The sequence below is a fragment of the Eucyclogobius newberryi genome, unplaced genomic scaffold (assembly GCF_026437365.1).
Source record: "Eucyclogobius newberryi isolate DKJ021-1_F unplaced genomic scaffold, fEucNew1.0.hap1 SCAF_18, whole genome shotgun sequence".
NCBI lineage: Eukaryota > Metazoa > Chordata > Actinopteri > Gobiiformes > Gobiidae > Eucyclogobius > Eucyclogobius newberryi.
The window spans coordinates 13,467,606-13,485,071 of record NW_027315812.1 but is presented as its reverse complement, the minus strand read 5'-3'; the positions used below and the strand labels follow the sequence as shown (position 1 = coordinate 13,485,071).

At 47.1% G+C, this 17,466-nt stretch overlaps 1 protein-coding gene across 4 annotated transcripts in view; it reads left to right on the top strand.

Moving 5' to 3' along the window:
- LOC140364444 (A-type potassium channel modulatory protein DPP6-like) overlaps window positions 1–17,466 on the top strand; it is a 392,395-nt gene that overhangs the window by 144,315 nt on the left and 230,614 nt on the right. The window contains exon 1 of one of the 4 annotated variants that reach the window (XM_072450573.1): window positions 6,654–6,831. The exons of the other annotated variants lie outside the window; for them this stretch is intronic. Within the exon in view, the coding sequence (XP_072306674.1) occupies window positions 6,658–6,831 (174 nt within the window). The 5' untranslated portion in view covers window positions 6,654–6,657. Of the gene's footprint in view, window positions 1–6,653; window positions 6,832–17,466 lie in introns of those variants that run through there. 4 annotated transcript variants of the gene reach the window in all.

Genomic DNA, 17,466 nt, shown 5'->3' with positions numbered 1-17,466 from the left:
TTTTGGCTAATATAATAATAACAACTCATATAATGAATAGTTTTGTTTGTAGCCTATTTGTAGCATTATTTTGAGTGTATTTTTAGTATAATAGTAACAACAATAGTAATGGTGGAAATACACAAAAAGCAGTGGCAGCTAGTGATTTTAACTTAAATACACTCAATACCCCTCTCCTTGAACCGACACCTTAACGTGGTGGAGGGGTTTGAGTGCCCGAATGATCCCGGGAGCTATGTTGTCGGGGGCTTCATGCCCCTGGTAGGGTCTCCCAAGGCAAACAGGTCCTAGGTGACGGGTCAGACAAAGATCGGTTCAGAAGCCTCTTATGACGACGACACGAACAAGGCCGTTTACGTCGCCCGGATCGGCGTCACCGGGGCCCCATCCTGGAGCCAGGCCTGGGATGGGTGCTCCATGGCGAGCGCCTGGTGGCCGGGTCTTACCCCACGGGGCCCGGCCGGGCACAGCCCGAAAGAGCGACGTGGGGCCGCCCTCCCGTGGGCCCACCACCCGCAGGAGGATCCATAAGGGGCCGGTGCAGAGAGATCTGGGCGGCAGTCGACGGCAGGGGCCTCGGCGACCAGATCTCCAGACACAGAGACTAACTCTGGGGACATGGAATGTCACCTCGCTGGGGGGGGAAAGAGCCTGAGCTTGTGCGGGAGGTTGAGCGATACCGACTAGATATAGTCGGCCTCACCTCCACGCACAGTTTGGGCTCTGGAACCCATCTCCTCGAGAGGGGCTGGACGCTCCACTTCTCTCGTGTTGCCCGCGGGGAGAGGCGGCGGGCTGGTGTGGGCTTGCTGATAGCCCCTCAGCTCAGCCGCCACGTGTTGGAGTTTACCCCGGTGAACGAGAGGGTCGCGTCCCTCCGCCTTCGGGTGGGGGACAGGTCTCTCACTGTTGTGGCGGCCTACGGGCCGAACAGCAGTGCAGAGTACCCGGCCTTCTTGGAGTCCTTGGGAGGGGTACTGGACAGTGCACCGACCGGGGACTCCGTTGTTCTACTGGGGGACTTCAACGCCCACGTGGGCAATGACAGTGACACCTGGAGAGGGGTGATCGGGAAGAACGGCTTCCCTGATCTGAACCCGAGCGGTGTTCAGTTATTGGACTTCTGTGCTAGCCACGGATTGTCCATAACGAACACCATGTTCAAGCACAAGGGTGTCCATCAGTGCACATGGCACCAGGACACCCTAGGCCGGAGGTCAATGATCAACTTTGTTGTCGTGTCATCAGACCTCCGGCCGCGTGTCTTGGACACTCGGGTGAAGAGAGGGGCAGAGTTGTCAACCGATCACCACCTGGTGGTGAGTTGGATCCGCTGGCGGAGGAGGAAGCCGGACAGACTTGGCAGACCCAAGCCTATTGTGAGGGTCTGTTGGGAACGTCTAGTGGAGCCCTCTGTCAGTAGGATATTCAACTCGCACCTCCGGGAGAGCTTCTCCCATGTCCCGGGGGAGGTTGGGGACATTGAGTCCGAGTGGACCATGTTCTCCGCCTCCATTGTTGATGTGGCTGCTCGAAGTTGTGGTCGCAAGGTCTCCGGTGCCTGTCGTGGCGGCAACCCCCGAACCCGGTGGTGGACACCGGAAGTAAGGGATGCCGTCAGACTGAAGAAGGAGGCCTATCAGGCCACTCTGGCTTGTAGGTCTCCGGAGGTCATCGACAGGTATCGGCAGGCCAAGCGAGCCGCGGCTCGTGCTGTCGCGGAGGCAAAAACCCGGGCCTGGGAGGAGTTCGGGGAGGCCATGGAGGAGGACTATCGGTCGGCACCAAAGAAATTCTGGCAAACCATCTGGCGCCTCAGGAGGGGGAAGCAGTGTCTCACCAACACCGTTTACGGTGCGGGTGGAGGCCTGCTGACCTCAACTGGGGATGTCGTCGGACGGTGGAAGGAATACTTTGAGGATCTCCTTAATCCCTCAGTCACGTCTTCCAAAGAGGAAGTAGAGACCGGGGACTCGGAGGCTGGCTCATCCATCACCCAAGCTGAAGTCACTGAGGTTGTTCGCAAACTCCTCGGTGGCAGGGCTCCGGGGGTGGATGAGATCCGCCCTGAGTACCTAAAGTATCTGGATGTTGTAGGACTGTCTTGGTTGACACGTCTCTGCAACATCGCGTGGCGTTCAGGGACCGTGCCTCTTGACTGGCAGACCGGGGTGGTGGTCCCTCTGTTCAAGAAGGGGGACCGGAGGGTGTGTTCCAACTACAGAGGGATCACACTCCTCAGCCTCCCGGGTAAGGTCTATTCCAAGGTACTGGAGAGGAGAATCCGACCGATAGTCGAACCTCGGATTCAGGAGGAGCAGAGTGGTTTTCGTCCCGGTCGTGGAACACTGGACCAGCTCTATACCCTCCATCGGGTGCTCGAGGGCTCATGGGAGTTTGCCCAACCAGTCCACATGTGCTTTGTGGATCTGGAGAAGGCTTTCGACCGTGTCCCTCGGGATGTCCTTTGGGGGGTGCTCCGGGAGTACGGGGTCCGGGGCCCTTTGCTCAGGGCTGTCCGGTCCCTGTATGACCGGAGCAGGAGCTGTGTTCGCATTGCCGGCAGTAAGTCAGACCTGTTCCCAGTGCATGTTGGACTCCGCCAGGGCTGCCCTTTGTCACCGGTTCTGTTCATAATTTTTATGGACAGAATTTCTAGGCGCAGTCAGGGGTCGGAGGGTGTCCGGTTTGGGGACCACAGGATCTCATCTCTGCTGTTTGCAGACGATGTTGTCCTGATGGCTCCATCAAACCCGGACCTGCAACATGCACTGGGACGGTTTGCAGCCGAGTGTGAAGCGGCTGGGATGAGAATCAGCACCTCCAAATCCGAGGCCATGGTTCTCGACCGGAAAAAGGTGGCTTGCCCTCTCCAGGTGGGTGGGGTGTCCTTGCCCCAAGTGGAGGAGTCCAAGTATCTCGGGGTCTTGTTCACGAGTGAGGGAAGGATGGAGCGTGAGATCGACAGGCGGATCGGTGCAGCGGCTGCAGTGATGCAGTCGCTGCATCGGACCGTTGTGGTGAAGAGGGAGCTGAGCCGAAAGGCAAAGCTCTCTATTTACCGGTCGGTCTACGTTCCTACCCTCACCTATGGTCATGAGCTTTGGGTAGTGACCGAAAGAACAAGATCGCGGATACAAGCGGTCGAAATGAGTTTCCTCCGCCGTGTGGCTGGGCGCTCCCTTAGAGATAGGGTGAGGAGCTCGGCCACACGGGGGGAGCTCGGAGTAGAGCCGCTGCTCCTCCACGTCGAGAGGAGCCAGCTGAGGTGGCTCGGGCATCTGTTTCGGATGCCTCCTGGGCGCCTCCCTCGGGAGGTGTTTCAGGCATGTCCCACCGGGAAGAGGCCCCGGGGAAGACCCAGGACACGCTGGAGAGACTATGTCTCTCGGCTGGCCTGGGAACGCCTCGGGATCCCCCCGGAGGAGTTAGAGGAAGTGTCTGGGGAGGAGGAAGTCTGGGAGTCCCTGCTCAGACTGCTGCCCCCGCGACCCGGCCCCGGATAAAGCGGCAGAAGATGGATGGATGGATGGATACACTCAATACCTTTAATAGTAGCAGCACTTATGAACAGCCTGGTGTTGTATTTTAGGTGACATTTTAGATACATTCCCTTTTGGTTCACCATGTGTTTGTGTTCAGTGTTTTTGAGGCAATTAACATTTGAATCGCACTGATTTTCTCTATTGAAACACAGCAAATGATTGTACCTGTTTCCCGTGACGAGTTTCCCAAAGGCTGTTAGGCCGAGATTCTAAATGCAAATATATACAAAGTCTAGACATTTTGCAAGTACCAATTACTGATGTCTTTGCTGTGAATGTCCTCGAAGTGGAATCTATTAAGAAAAAGTAAACATTTTGTCCTTGAAGGTGAACATTTTTAAAAGTGCAAGTGACTGTGACATTGGCAACATTGTAGGACGCTATGTGTGTAGTAGTAGTAGTAGAAGTAGTAGTCTTAGTAGTAGTAGTAGTAGTGGTAGTAGTCCTAGTAGTTGTAGTAGTCATATTAGACGTAGTAGCCGAAGTAGCTGTAGTAGTCCTAGTAGTCGTAGTAGTCATAGTAGTATTAGTAGTCATAGTAGTAGTAGTAGTCGTAGTATTCCTAGTAGTTGTAGTAGTCGTAGTAGTCCAAGTAGTCCTAGTAGTCCTAGTAGTCCTAGTAGTAGTCCTAGTAGTCCTAGTAGTCGTAGTAGTCGTAGTAGTCCAAGTAGTCCTAGTAGTCGTAGTAGTCCAAGTAGTCCTAGTAGTAGTCGTAGTAGTCGTAGTAGTAGTCCTAGTAGTCCTAGTAGTCCTAGTAGTCCTAGTAGTAGTCCTAGTAGTAGTCCTAGTAGTCGTAGTAGTAGTCCTAGTAGTCCTAGTAGTCCTAGTAGTCCTAGTAGTCCTAGTAGTCCTAGTAGTCCTAGTAGTCCTGATAGTCTCAGTAGTCGTAATCTATATTGGCTTATTTTTTCATTTATAGACACAACTATAGAACTAACCATGTATGTAATTTTGTCAAAAGTATCACAAATAAACACTAATTGCCACTAAAACAAGTAGTATTGATACTGAAAACAGGACAGGACGTCATTGTGAACAGTTTAAAGAGGATCTTGATTAAGTTTTATTAGAACTAGTAAAAGACCACAGTGTTTTATAAAGAAAGTACAATTGTTTTATGTCTATTGTCTAAAACCTTGAACAAAAAAAGTGCATTTTTATTATAATTGTCGTATTGTAATCGGTATCAATAACTGACAATATTCCTACTGAGTTTGAAATATAAGTACACTGACAGCTTCACGTTTAGCATGACATTTTTTTGAGACAATATCACACTTTAATGGCTGTTATCGTGAAAGTTTTCGATAATAATGCCATATTTGTGGTATATTTACTACACTTTGAATATCACATCTTTGCCTTTTCGAAGTGTCCCCCTGCTGGCTGATGGGAGCAAGTTCCTCCCCACAAACAGAGGCCTCTTCTGGGTGTTGCAGCCTCAGCGCTCTGCCTCCGTCTGCTGCACCTCCAGGCTTAATCTGTCCAGAAATCCACCGTCTGCCGTTGGAAAACTCACCACGAATAGTACTTAGACATGGACAGATTCAAACTATTCATTTTTTCAGTCCAAAAATATACATTTCCTCTTAAAATACATCACTTTTAGTACATTAATTTCAACTGAAGTATCCTAACAGTGCCCTGCTGTGCTCCTGCTGTTTGACAAATCCAGCCTCTTTTCCTTTCTTTTTCCTTTTTTAATGAAATCACTACACCGTCTGAAATTGAATTGCATTTCTAGGATCACAGCCAAGATGGATTAGATGTGCAACAACAACAGGTAGCCCGTTCCCCTTTTTTTCCCTATGAATCTGAAATCAATTGTAAAATATTTTGCTGGCAGAGAGGTATTGAGCTGAGTAATCAAGTCACGGTGCGCGAGGATGTGTTCTTAATCTTTTTAGGAAGCCATCTTGACGAAGAGACGAGAGCGAGCAGATGTGAAGGATTTGAGGAGCCGTACGTGAGTCTGTGGATGTCTCTGAAGGAGGTGAAGGAGGTTGTTTGCATTTTGTGAGAGGATCTGCGAGTAGAGTAGTTGTGCGCACTCCTGAGACCTGCCTTTAGCTCGGCGCAAGAACAAGCAGAGCAGCAGTGTAATCTGTAGTAGAACGCAGTAGAGTTCCAAATGCACACTGAATTTTAAGTCTGGGAAGCGAAAGGGAATTACCTAAACAAGGGCAACAACAAGACTGAAATATAGGTGATAAAATCCACCAATAAGTTGTCATTTGAAGAGTCAATGGGAACTTTGAAACAAGCCAGTAAATGAGAATTATTCGCCTTTTATTTTTATGTGGGCGAAATAAAGAAAATCATCATTGCATTTATTATTTCACAGTACACATGTTTGGAGCAGGACGTGGTTGTCTCCATGGAGCTGTTTTAGCTTTACCTAGAATATCCCACAGTATGGCATTAAACCTCTTGAATTAACCCTGCACCGGGACAGTTACATTCTGCACCTTTCATTTTACTCTAAAAAGTGACTTTTTTCGTGTGCCTTTATTTCACTTTGACAATATGTGTTTTCCCTCAATGTATTCTGTCACAAAAAGAGCAACTGTTTTATGAGTGAGCATTAAAAACATGTCTCTAAACTGTTGTCTCATGTCATTTATAGTTAGTGTTACATGAAAAGCCTGTGAACGTGCGACAGACTCAGACTGTCCACACGGGGGCGCTCGTGCTCTCCGATGAGCAGCGCCTCTGACCCACATTTAGGTCCAGAAGATGAGGCGCGAGTCTGGCTCAGGATCACACTCATCATCCCAAAGTGGAACAAATTTAGGGCGTGTCGGCCGCTGGTGCGCACGTGGCTGATGAGCAGTCTGTAACATTCACTGTTACTTTTGCGGCTGGGACTGTGGTTTGCCATCGTCTCCCACTGTGCTGCTGTTGCTGCTGTTGTTTTTTTGTGTTGGAAACCGCGTATTAGCTCTGGCAGAGATTTGCAAAGTTGCCGGAGAGTTGCCGCAGCTCCGTCGATAGGACGTGCCCAGGGAAAGTGAAAGTGTACGTGAGCAGAAAGTCAACACTATCGGACGGAATCCAAAGCGCCACAAACAAACAAGTGGACTCCACATTGATTGGCCGAGAGGAAGTGGACATGGCGTCTCTTTATCATAGATTCAGCAGCGGGACCATTGAGACGACCACATCCTTCCCCAATCCCCCGGAGGCGAGTCACCTGCTCGGGCAGAACGCGGAGGCAGAGCGCGGTCCGGAGAGCCACAGAGCCCGGCTCCAGCAGCAGTACCACCGGCAACGTGACGACGAGGACGTAAGACCCGCGCCACTCATTAATAACAACAACAACACGTGTTTGTCCTCATCTTTATTTCATACCAATGTGCTGAAAAGGGATCTTTAGTTCTCCCATAAACTTATTTACTTTGGCGTCCTCCTGTTTGATTGGTCTGTTTGTCCATCAATACATGACGCATTTCTTACGTACGCACACTTTATTAGGCTGTTGTTTTACACGTATCAAACACAGGGAGGGGCAGGAAACGGGGCTTTGAGATGTCAATACCGATCATGTTCTCAATGCTATTTTATTTCTTTGAGCTATTATTCTATACAACTCTTACTGAGGTTTCTACAATCTTGAGTAGCTGAGCATATCACATGTCTGGCCCTATGCAGACTACGGTGAGCCTTATAAGACTTTAAATGGCTAATTATGTTTACAGTCTTATAACTACTTAAAACTGCATTGCCGCGAGAGCCAACAGCTGGCAGTTTCAGAACCATGGACAGAGAAAAGCCTGACGGACGAACAGCGGTGTATGTTTCAGGACCGGGGACAGCGCCAGACGCGTGTTAATCCTTGGTATAACCATGGGCAGCTCTGGGCCACGTCATAAGCCTCGCGCTGCCCTCATCTATCTGGCATCGTTTCCCACTCTCGCAGCAGCCGAGAGCCCCGGCCTGGATTAAAACATGAGAACTGAAGGTGATCCAGCAAATATTTAAATACATGGCCCATAATATAAACACAAGACCCACACATGTGACTTTGTGTTCAGATGTGGGGGTCTGACAAGAGTATGGAATAGATTTATATAAGAATTGCATATATTGTACAACAAGGGCAGGGCTGGGACGTAACTGAATATACATGTACCGAAAGTACCTATTCGGAATACTCATTTAGAGTAACTGTATCCCGGTACAGTTTCATGTGTTTTGTATATATGCAATTTTTCCTCTGCTAATCAGTGGAAAAGGTTCTCTTATCTTATACAAACATGCATAACAAACAGTGATACAAGAAACAAAAGCAGTTTTAATCTTATCCTCTATTTTCATACTACAATATAATGTACCTCAATGTGAATGTATTCTAAGTATTCAGAACTATATAAATCCAATGATCAATTAAGACGGTCCCTCTTCTGCCTGAAGAGTGGGTCCAGCTCGACTCAGACGGTCCCTCTTCTGCCTGAAGAGTGGGTCCAGCTCCAGTCTCCTCGTGTCCGTCTGTCCGTCTGTGAGAGTCGGATCTCTCCTTCACTGGAACTCCTCCAGGTTTCTACGCTTTTTTCCCAAAGAGGTTTTTTTTGTAGTTTTTCCTGGCCGAGAAGGAGAGTCTAAGGACAGAGGACCACCACAGACGCCACCACAGACATTGTCTGACTCCATCGCCACCACAGACATTGTTGATTCATTTCTCCCTGTGGCCCTCAGAGGCAACTGTTGTTGTGATTTTGGGCCTTACAAAAATAAATTGATTTGATTTGATTTGAATTAAGAGAAAATCCATTATTCCATAGATGTTGATTACATGACTAATGATATTCAGCCACTGTTCAATCATTGTACTTTTTTCATGCCATTCCCAAACCTAGATTTGCTTGTGAAAAGTGATCAAGTGAAAGCTTATTACAAAATATATTTTCTAATCATCAAAGTTATAGAAATGTTCTTGCTTGGACTGAACTGTCCACAGTATTAAACAGGCATTCCATTTATCTATCCAACATTTGATTAATTATAGGTGTTTTTTATGGTTAAACTTATTTTTCCGAAACATGCATTTTTACTGTGGGTAGGCGCACCTCTTCACAGATATGACCCGTAACTTGGCCTGGTAGTGTCCCCTTCTTTTAAAGTCCAATGCCACTCTCTGTACAACAGTAAATCAACACGTGGCAGACCCTCCACTCGAAAAGGCAGTGCACTTTTTACAATAACATTTTCACTTTTCATTTGTATTTTTATTATAGACACAACATCGCAAGCAGCATATTGTACAAGTACACACAGACACGTACAATTACATATTATAACTTTATACAATACACTAACTTTACACTGACAAAGGACATCAACAACACCATAATACTACTGTAATCGGCTATTTCAAGTATCTTATTCCTACTACATGGGCCGGCAGGAAGAGTGCCCACTGACCTGAAAGTTTGTGGTTCAATTCCCAATCCAATTCAATATTTTGTCTCCCCGGCAACACCCGCAACCGGCCTCACCTCCAGTGTCTGTGTACAAATTGTGTTTGTGAATGGGAGCGTTGTTCTTTGAGCGCCCAATAGGGGGACAAGCGCTGACAATAAATTACAAATCTCCACTTCATTTATGTCATACATTTAATAGATTATATTTCATTAATCGCATCCGTACGCTGTCGGACTGCATTATTCGCTGCTTGGTCTCGTTTGCGTTTTCATGATTAGTGATGATGACTCTTGATGTATTCCATATGCGCCGACTTGCGTGACATTTCCGGCTGTAGATTAGCGCACAGCGTGTACAGTGCCATGTGTCAGGTGGAAGTCTGCTGCAGGTACGTGAATAGAGCGCGAGGCTTTGCGTATCGACCTCTTTGCGTTTTGTTTGTGCGCCGCTGAGTGCGGATCGGAAATCAATATCAGCCGTGATGCGCTGTCACTGTTCTTCTGGCAGAGGGGCTGAGAGACCCCCACAGCGATGACTCACCTCCTTTATAATGCGATACCTGCTGCTCAGTGTGCATTATGACGGCCACAGTTGGTCTGGTGGTCTCGACGTGTCGCACAAAGCAAGGTTATATACTTAGCACGTAAGACATGTTCAATAGAGATGGGCGGATGGTTCAAATATTGACATTATTGTGAATATCGAGTATTTCGTTTCTGCACATTCGTGGGTCATTTTACAGTCGTTTCACGTTTGTCTGATACTCAAACCTCAACTTATACATTCCTGCTTATATTATATTTTGTAGCATCCCAAAAATATCTACTCTGTACCTAAGCCCGGTAGCCTACCTGGTTGTCTCTATGGAGATAGATGTGTTTAATGTTATACTGTGGTTGCCTGACCAGCCATTCCCAACACGTTTTGACCGACTACTTTACAAAACCTGAGGGTCTGGGATCCAACCCAGTCGCGACAATTTCCAAAGGGAGTGATTGACAGACGGATTAACCAATCAGACAAACAAACAAACCCATTGTCCGTTCGTGTCTAAACAAACATGGTGGATTACGAGGAAAGGATAAAAATAACAGACTGAGAAACGTCGCCGACTTCTGCCGAGTCAACAAGCGGCGCACTAAACTCTGTAAATCTGAGGTAAAATAAGTTATATATTTTGTTCTGAATGTTCCCAAATATTTGAGAGAAGTCTTCCGCATTTGAGAGACAATTGACACAAATTAGCGGCGGTGGTTGGACCGGTTAATGCTGGAAAGTTTTTTTGACGCCCCCCAATGGTCCGATTCCAAACCGAGACGCATTCGAACAGAATGTGGGCGGGGCTGGCGGGTCAGGCAAATACTGACCTGGAACATCCCAGGCAAAGTAGTAACACCTCTATCTTCGCTCTGAAAATATCCAAAAGTTCAAACACTAAGTCAAATAGAGCTGAAATACATGATCATACAATACAAACATATCTGGAATCTTAATTATTGCCCTACAACAAATGTTTTTATTCGGCTAACTAATACTATCACGGCACAATTGTCATTAATGGTTGTTTTTGGCGGATGTTTATGTGCGCACGGTGAAAATAGCCAAACTCGATCTTGATCTAGCTCCGTGTCTTCGTTTCATTAGCGCCAGTGAGTGTTGACTCGGCTCCAGCTGTGAAATTAATGAACGCGCTCGATGGAGGTGACGTTTTCTTCACGCTGCGCACACGAGAGCTGGAGCACACACTGGGATGAAGAGCTGGACACAGACCCCGCCCCTCTGTGTGCTGAAGCCCACCCACACACACACACACACACACACACACCGTCATAAGGCGCTGGTACAGCTGGCAGCCCGGTGTAAACGCTCTCTCTTCTTTCTCACACTTATTGTGCTTTATCTCCTATATTTTGTAAATATAGTTAGTATATTTTTTCTATTTTACTGTACGATAGGGACACGCGCTGGAATAGTATATAACTGTTTTTGACTTTTTTTTCGGCTGGATTTGAGCGTTTTTCGTTGCGTTCGTTGTGTTGTTGTGACGTGAGCTAGCTCCGAGCGAGCCCACCAGCCCCCCCGCGCCCTCCGGCCGCGCTAAAGTACGGCGTGTCGTCGGTACACGTTTATATACACGTTTATATGAAAGAGGAACTTCACGAACGATCGGGACACGCACTGGAATCTCTTTAAATTAACTTGTTTTGACTTTATTCGTGTCGTTGCGATGTGCCTTGGCTCTGAGTCCCCCGGCTCCGGCCCCGCCCCCCGGCCGGCGCCGTACCGCGTTTACACAAAGGAAGAACTAATGAAACTGCGGAGAACTGTCGTCTTACCCGGAGATCGTCACGTTATCCCGGCGGACATCCTAAGGAAAACGCAACGAAGCAGACGGGCTGGACGTAAACTCCGAGAGAAGAGAGGAGAAAACAGGAAGTCGGTTCCCGCCATAGTCATGGGTAACGTGAGGTCCCTTCAAAATAAAATGACGGAAATAGCGAGCCTCATGCGGTCCCAGAGGATTTATAGGGACAGCAGCGTCTTGATTTTCACAGAGACCTGGTTAACAGCAGAAATGCCAGACTCTATTGTAGGTTTGGACAATTTTCATCTGCTGCGGGCGAACAGAACGAGAGAATGCGGGAAGAAAAGAGGTGGAGGTCTGGCGGTGTATGTGAACACGGGCTGGTCCAAACCCGAACCCTGCACAGTGAAGGAGCAGCTATGTAACAAGGATATTGAACTTATGGCTATTGGCATGAGGCCATATTATCTGCCCCGGGAGTTCTCACATGTGATTTTGATCGCAGTCTATGTGGCCCTGTCTGCCAATGCTGAAAATGCTTGTGAAGCACTGCTCTCCTGCACTTGTAAGCTGCAAACACAGCACCCACAGGCTCTCTTCCTCGTCTCTGGTGACTTTAACCACGCTTCTCCCTCTTCTGTTCTACCAACATACACCCTGCCCCACCAGAGAGAATAGAACATTGGACTTGTTTTTTGCCAACACCAAGGAGGCTTATTCCTCTTCCCCCCTCCCTCCCCTGGGCAGCTCGGACCACAACCTTGTACATCTGAGGCCTGTGTATGAACCCATCGTGCGCAGGCAGCCTGTGGTGTCCCGTGAGGTGAGGATGTGGTCTGCTGAGAGCGAGGAGGCTCTGAGGGACTGCTTCAGCACCACTGTCTGGACTGAGCTTTATGACCCACATGGGGAGGACATCAACACCATCACAGAGTGCATCACGGACTACATCAACTTCTGTTTTGAGAACATTGTTCCCTCCCGGACGGTGCGGTGTTTTCCAAACAACAAGCCATGGATTAACCGTGAACTGAAGGCTCTGCTGAAGGAGAAGAAGAGAGCCTTCAGGTCAGGGAACAAGGAGGAGCTGAGGACTGTGCAGAAGGAGCTGAGGAGGACGATCAGGCAGGCTGAGGCCGGCTACAAGAGGAGGATGGAGGAGCAGCTGCAGCAAAAGAACATTCAGGGAGTGTGGAGGAGCCTGAAAACCATCTCGGGCTTCAAAACCCCCCCTGCCCAGACAGAGGGGGATCTACAGTGGGTGAATGATTTAAATGCTCACTTCTTGAGGTTTGATCGGTAACCCGCCCCTCCCCCTGCACAGCTGCATGCTCCCTCTTCCACAGCTGGACAATGCCCTGCATCTGTTCCTCTTCGCTTATCTGCCCAGGACCATCAGCTCCCCACTTCGCCTGGACTCACCCATCCCCCCAGCACACGGTCCCCATGCCAACCACTGACTGTCACAGCAGCACAGGTGAGGAGTGAGCTGAAGAGGATTAAAGTGAGGAAGGCAGCAGAACCTGATGGCATCAGGCCCAGGCTCCTTAAGTCCTGCGCAGATGAACTGTGTGGCGTTATGGAGCATGTCTTCAACATGAGCCTGAAGCTGAGGGTGGTACCACTGGTCTGGAAGACCTCCTGTCTGGTACCTGTGCCTAAGACACCGCGCCCCAAAGACCTCAACAGCTTCAGGCCAGTGGCTCTCACGTCCCACCTGATGAAGACACTGGAGCGGCTGGTCCTGGACCACCTCCGCTCCACCGTGAGCTCAGCCATGGACCCGCTGCAGTTTGCATATCGGTCTGGCATCGGAGTGGAGGACGCCGTCATCTCCCTGCTGCACCGCTCTCTCTCTCACCTGGAAAAGCCTGGCAGCTCTGTGAGGATTCTGTTCTTCAATCTTTCCAGCGCCTTCAACACCATCCAGCCGCTGCTCCTGAGGGACAAGCTGGAGACGGCTGGTGTGGAGTATGACCTGGCAGAGTGGATCCTGGACTACCTCACAGACCGACCCCAGTTTGTGAGAGCCCGGAACTGTGTGTCTGACACTCGGACCTGCAGTGTGGGGGCGCCCCAGGGCACTGTCCTCGCGCCCTTTCTCTTCACCCTTTACACTGCAGACTTCAGACATGACACGGACAGCTGTGTCCTGCAGAAGTTCTCTGACGACTCTGCCATCATCGGACTCATCACGGACGACGATGACGAGGAGTACAGAGGACTGGCGCAGGACTTTGTGGACTGGTGTCAGCGGAACCACCTCCTCATCAACGCGGGGAAGACCAAGGAGATGGTGGTGGATTTCCGCAGACGCCACCCCACTGCCCCCTCACCAGTGAACATCCAGGGACGGGACATTGAGAGAGTGGACTCATACAAGTACCTGGGTGTTCATCTGAACCACAAACTGGACTGGACTCATAACACAGACACACTGTACAGGAAGAGCCAGAGTCGGCTCTACCTCCTGAGGAGACTCAGGTCTTTTGGAGTGACAGGGCCACTCCTGAAGACCTTCTACGACTCTGTGGTGGCATCAGCCCTCCTGTACGGTGTGGCCTGCTGGAGCAGCAGCATCACAGAGAGGGAGAGGAGGAGGCTGGACAGAGTCATCAAGAAGTCCAGCTCCGTCCTGGGCTGTGCTCTGGACTCGGTGCAGGAGGTGGGGGACAGGAGGGTCCTGGCTAGATTCACATCTATGCTGGACCATGAGTGTCGCCCCCTGCAGGACACTCTGATCGCTCAGGAGAGCAGCTTCAGTGAGAAACTGATCCACACTCGCTGTGTGAAGGAAAGGTTTCGCAGGTCTTTCCTTCCTGCTGCTGTCAGACTTTATAACAAACACTGTTAGTACTGAACACTCGCAATACTGACCTAACCATGTGCAATTCTGTCATATGTGCAATTGCTGTTGGAATTCATGTGCAATTCATGTGCAATTACTGTGAAACTCATGTGCAATCTATGTGCTGTTGTGACACATATTCATGTGCAATTACTGTCGTGATTACATGCAATGGTATTTATGTATTTATTTATTTGTCTATGGGAGTTTTTATTTATTTATAGGAGATCTTCTACTGAAAGTGTTTTTCAGACTTCCTATAAGTGATCTGTTCTTCTGTATCTACCTCTGTATCTACCTGCGTTGCACCAATGAAATTTCCCCATGTGGGACAATAAAGGAATATCTTATCTTATCTTATCTTATAGCCCAATTACGGCAGAACATGTCAAAACTTTTTCGTAAAATATCTTTTTCTACATTTGAATTGAGTTAATTTGCAAAAAAAGATGCCCGTTTTGATATGTTTTTGTTACCACTTTCTACATATATTTAGATACATACATATTTATACATAATACATATGAACGACATGTACAGTGGCTTTTGAACACACTGCAAGACCAAGAGTAAACTGCAAGCTTCTGAGGAGTTTTATAATGACATTCACCTGTTTTGGGCAAATAACTCATCAATTTCTGATCACCTTCTTATGTCTTATAGTATTCTAATATAGTATGTGGTCTATTTCTGTAGAGCTTTATCTTAATGTTCCTTTTACACTTTGTTTTTTGTGAATTTGGAATCACTTGCAAAACCGCTTGTCAATCTCCCTGTAATTACTGTTCCAGCGTGACTGTCAGATAATAGAAGACTTTACGCCACTAAAGCATTCTTCACGTTCTATTTAGTAATCAAATTTGGTACAAAACGTAACTGGGACTTACATTTGTGGATAACTGGAAGCCAAACCTAATCAAACAAAATATGTGGATAGTAGAACGACCGTTTTACTTTTATTTTGAGTCAGAATACCATCGGGAGCATCTCATCTACATATATTTCCCAATCAAGGTGCAAGTTACAAGGGAGGAGTTTTGTTTGCTTTTGTGACCTTGTTTTTACTTTCTGGATACCTTGAAAAAAACATGTTATTGTTATCAAAGACAGAACGGGCTGAAATCCTCATTAGTTTAGCAAAAAACACAGGATACTTTATGCACGGCATGTCACAACCCTGATCCCCTTCTCCCGCATGTGTGTGAGCGCGATGGCCTCATTAGCGCTCATGCTAAATCAGTGATACCGTGCTTGTTCTACATTAGCAGTCCACAAACAGAGGAATTGGCCGCGTCTCTCTCAAAGACAACAGACAAACACGGGAGCGTTATCTCTTTGATTGGCGCTGAGCTGCCTTTTATTTCTCCATCTCGGCCTAAATCCTCCATCAATACATCTGATTGTCATCTCCGGCTGAAAATCCTCTCTGATGAAGATCTACCGCTGCCAAAACAACGCAGTACAATTTAATCAAACTTTGTTCTAATTCGAAGTTGTGTGTTTGCGCAGCTTAAGTCGGCTTGTTCTATTGAGCTGCTGTTGACGTCACGGCTCAAAAGGATGTATTGTGGTGACGGATGTATTGAGTCTAATTATTTACCACGTTTCTTCAACACCAAACTGCTTGCTATTTACAAGGAAATTCCAACTGCTGGAGGAACTGTGGTTGCCAGGAGACCCACCATTACCACGTTTTTTGGGACTACAGACTTTGACACCACCTGATATCAGAACTATGTATCTGGGCCTCAAAACCTCAGCCATGGACACAATAAGTGGATACCTTTGCAGCGTACTCTGGCAGAAGGAGAGAAGGCCATTATGAATAAATGTATGACTCAAAGTGCACCGACGATCAAGGACCGGACCCAGATTATATTATAAATGACATTTGGAAAAAAAATACATTTGGGCTTAATTTGAAAAATGACCTTTTTGAAAGATTCTTTTTTTTGGACAAACTGACATGAAATTGAAAAAATAAATAAATATAGAAATAGAAAGATGCATTAGTTATGATTTAAGTTATAAAATGTCTCACCCATGAATAAACTGGTGTTAAAGTTACTAACTGACAAAGTCTGTCCTATTTAGGTTAAATCTGGCTTACTCGTTTGTCATGTTTTATCCTCTAAAGCAGGTGTGGGCAAATTACGGCCACATGTGGCCCGTTAGTCTTTTTAATCCGGCACGGTTAAAAAATGCCATATTTGAACTTTCCGCCCGTCCCAGGCCCGCCAAACAAGTAATATAAAAAAAAAAAAAGGTCTGTCTGCACTTGTATCCTTAATAAATATGACGTGAAATGAATTAAATAATAGATTCAATAGCCTATATTGACAGAAAAGATAAAATATTTTATTTGATCATTTTTATTTTTTTGATTTATTTTTTTTCACACCAATGATCGCGGGCCGGCCCTCTGCTACTTGCCTGGATTGGAATACGGCCTTCGGAGGAAAATGATTGCCCACCCCTGTCCTAAAGTATTGTAAGGATGGTCCAAGTATCTAAACTGATACCGATATAATACAATATACATAGTTTAATACATAGTTATTCAAGTTTACAAATGAACCTGTCACTTCGGTAAACAGAATAATAGTCGTTTCTTTAACATTACGTGCTCTTATAGATCTTACATAGATCAAGATCATTCTAAAACAGTCTAGGTGCAATTTTGTCATGATTTCTTGGTCAGTTACCTGGACCTAATCTGAATCCTTCCCAAGAAAACCAGAATCCCAAGTTTAAAATGATATTATAAGAGTTAACACAAGCATTAGTCTAACGCAGAACGCAGTCATTTTTAGAGTGCAATCTCACATTTCAGCCTCATTAATTAGCTCCTTTCTCCCACATTGCAGGAAGTAGCCAGAAAAATGCCATATTTTAACTTTCCGCCCGTCCCAGTGGAGCCATTCTGTTTTCCTCCACTGAATCCATTACCAGAGAAAACATGGTGGTGTCTGTTCCCATCAGCGCTGTCCTAACGAGGCTCTGGAGATCACTGTCTGGAAGTGTTTGGATTTAGAGCTCAAACACAGCCCTGAGGTGATTGTGTTCGGGAAGTGCAGCTACTTATGCCATTTAAAGAGGTACTATGTAACTTTTCCTGTGCGGAGTTTAAGATGTTGTGTTTTCTAGAATGTTCCTGGACAGCAATAAACTGTCTAGGAACTTGAAAAAGATGCATTCTCGCCTCTTCACAGATATGACTTGAATTGGCTTCCATGGAGAAACAAGTCCTCCAAATCAGCACAAGATATTTGTTTTTTTGTGTGATCCCAAAATATGCAAAATAGAGTTGTATCCCGTGTGGCAAAACAGCGCCCCCTGCAGGCTTT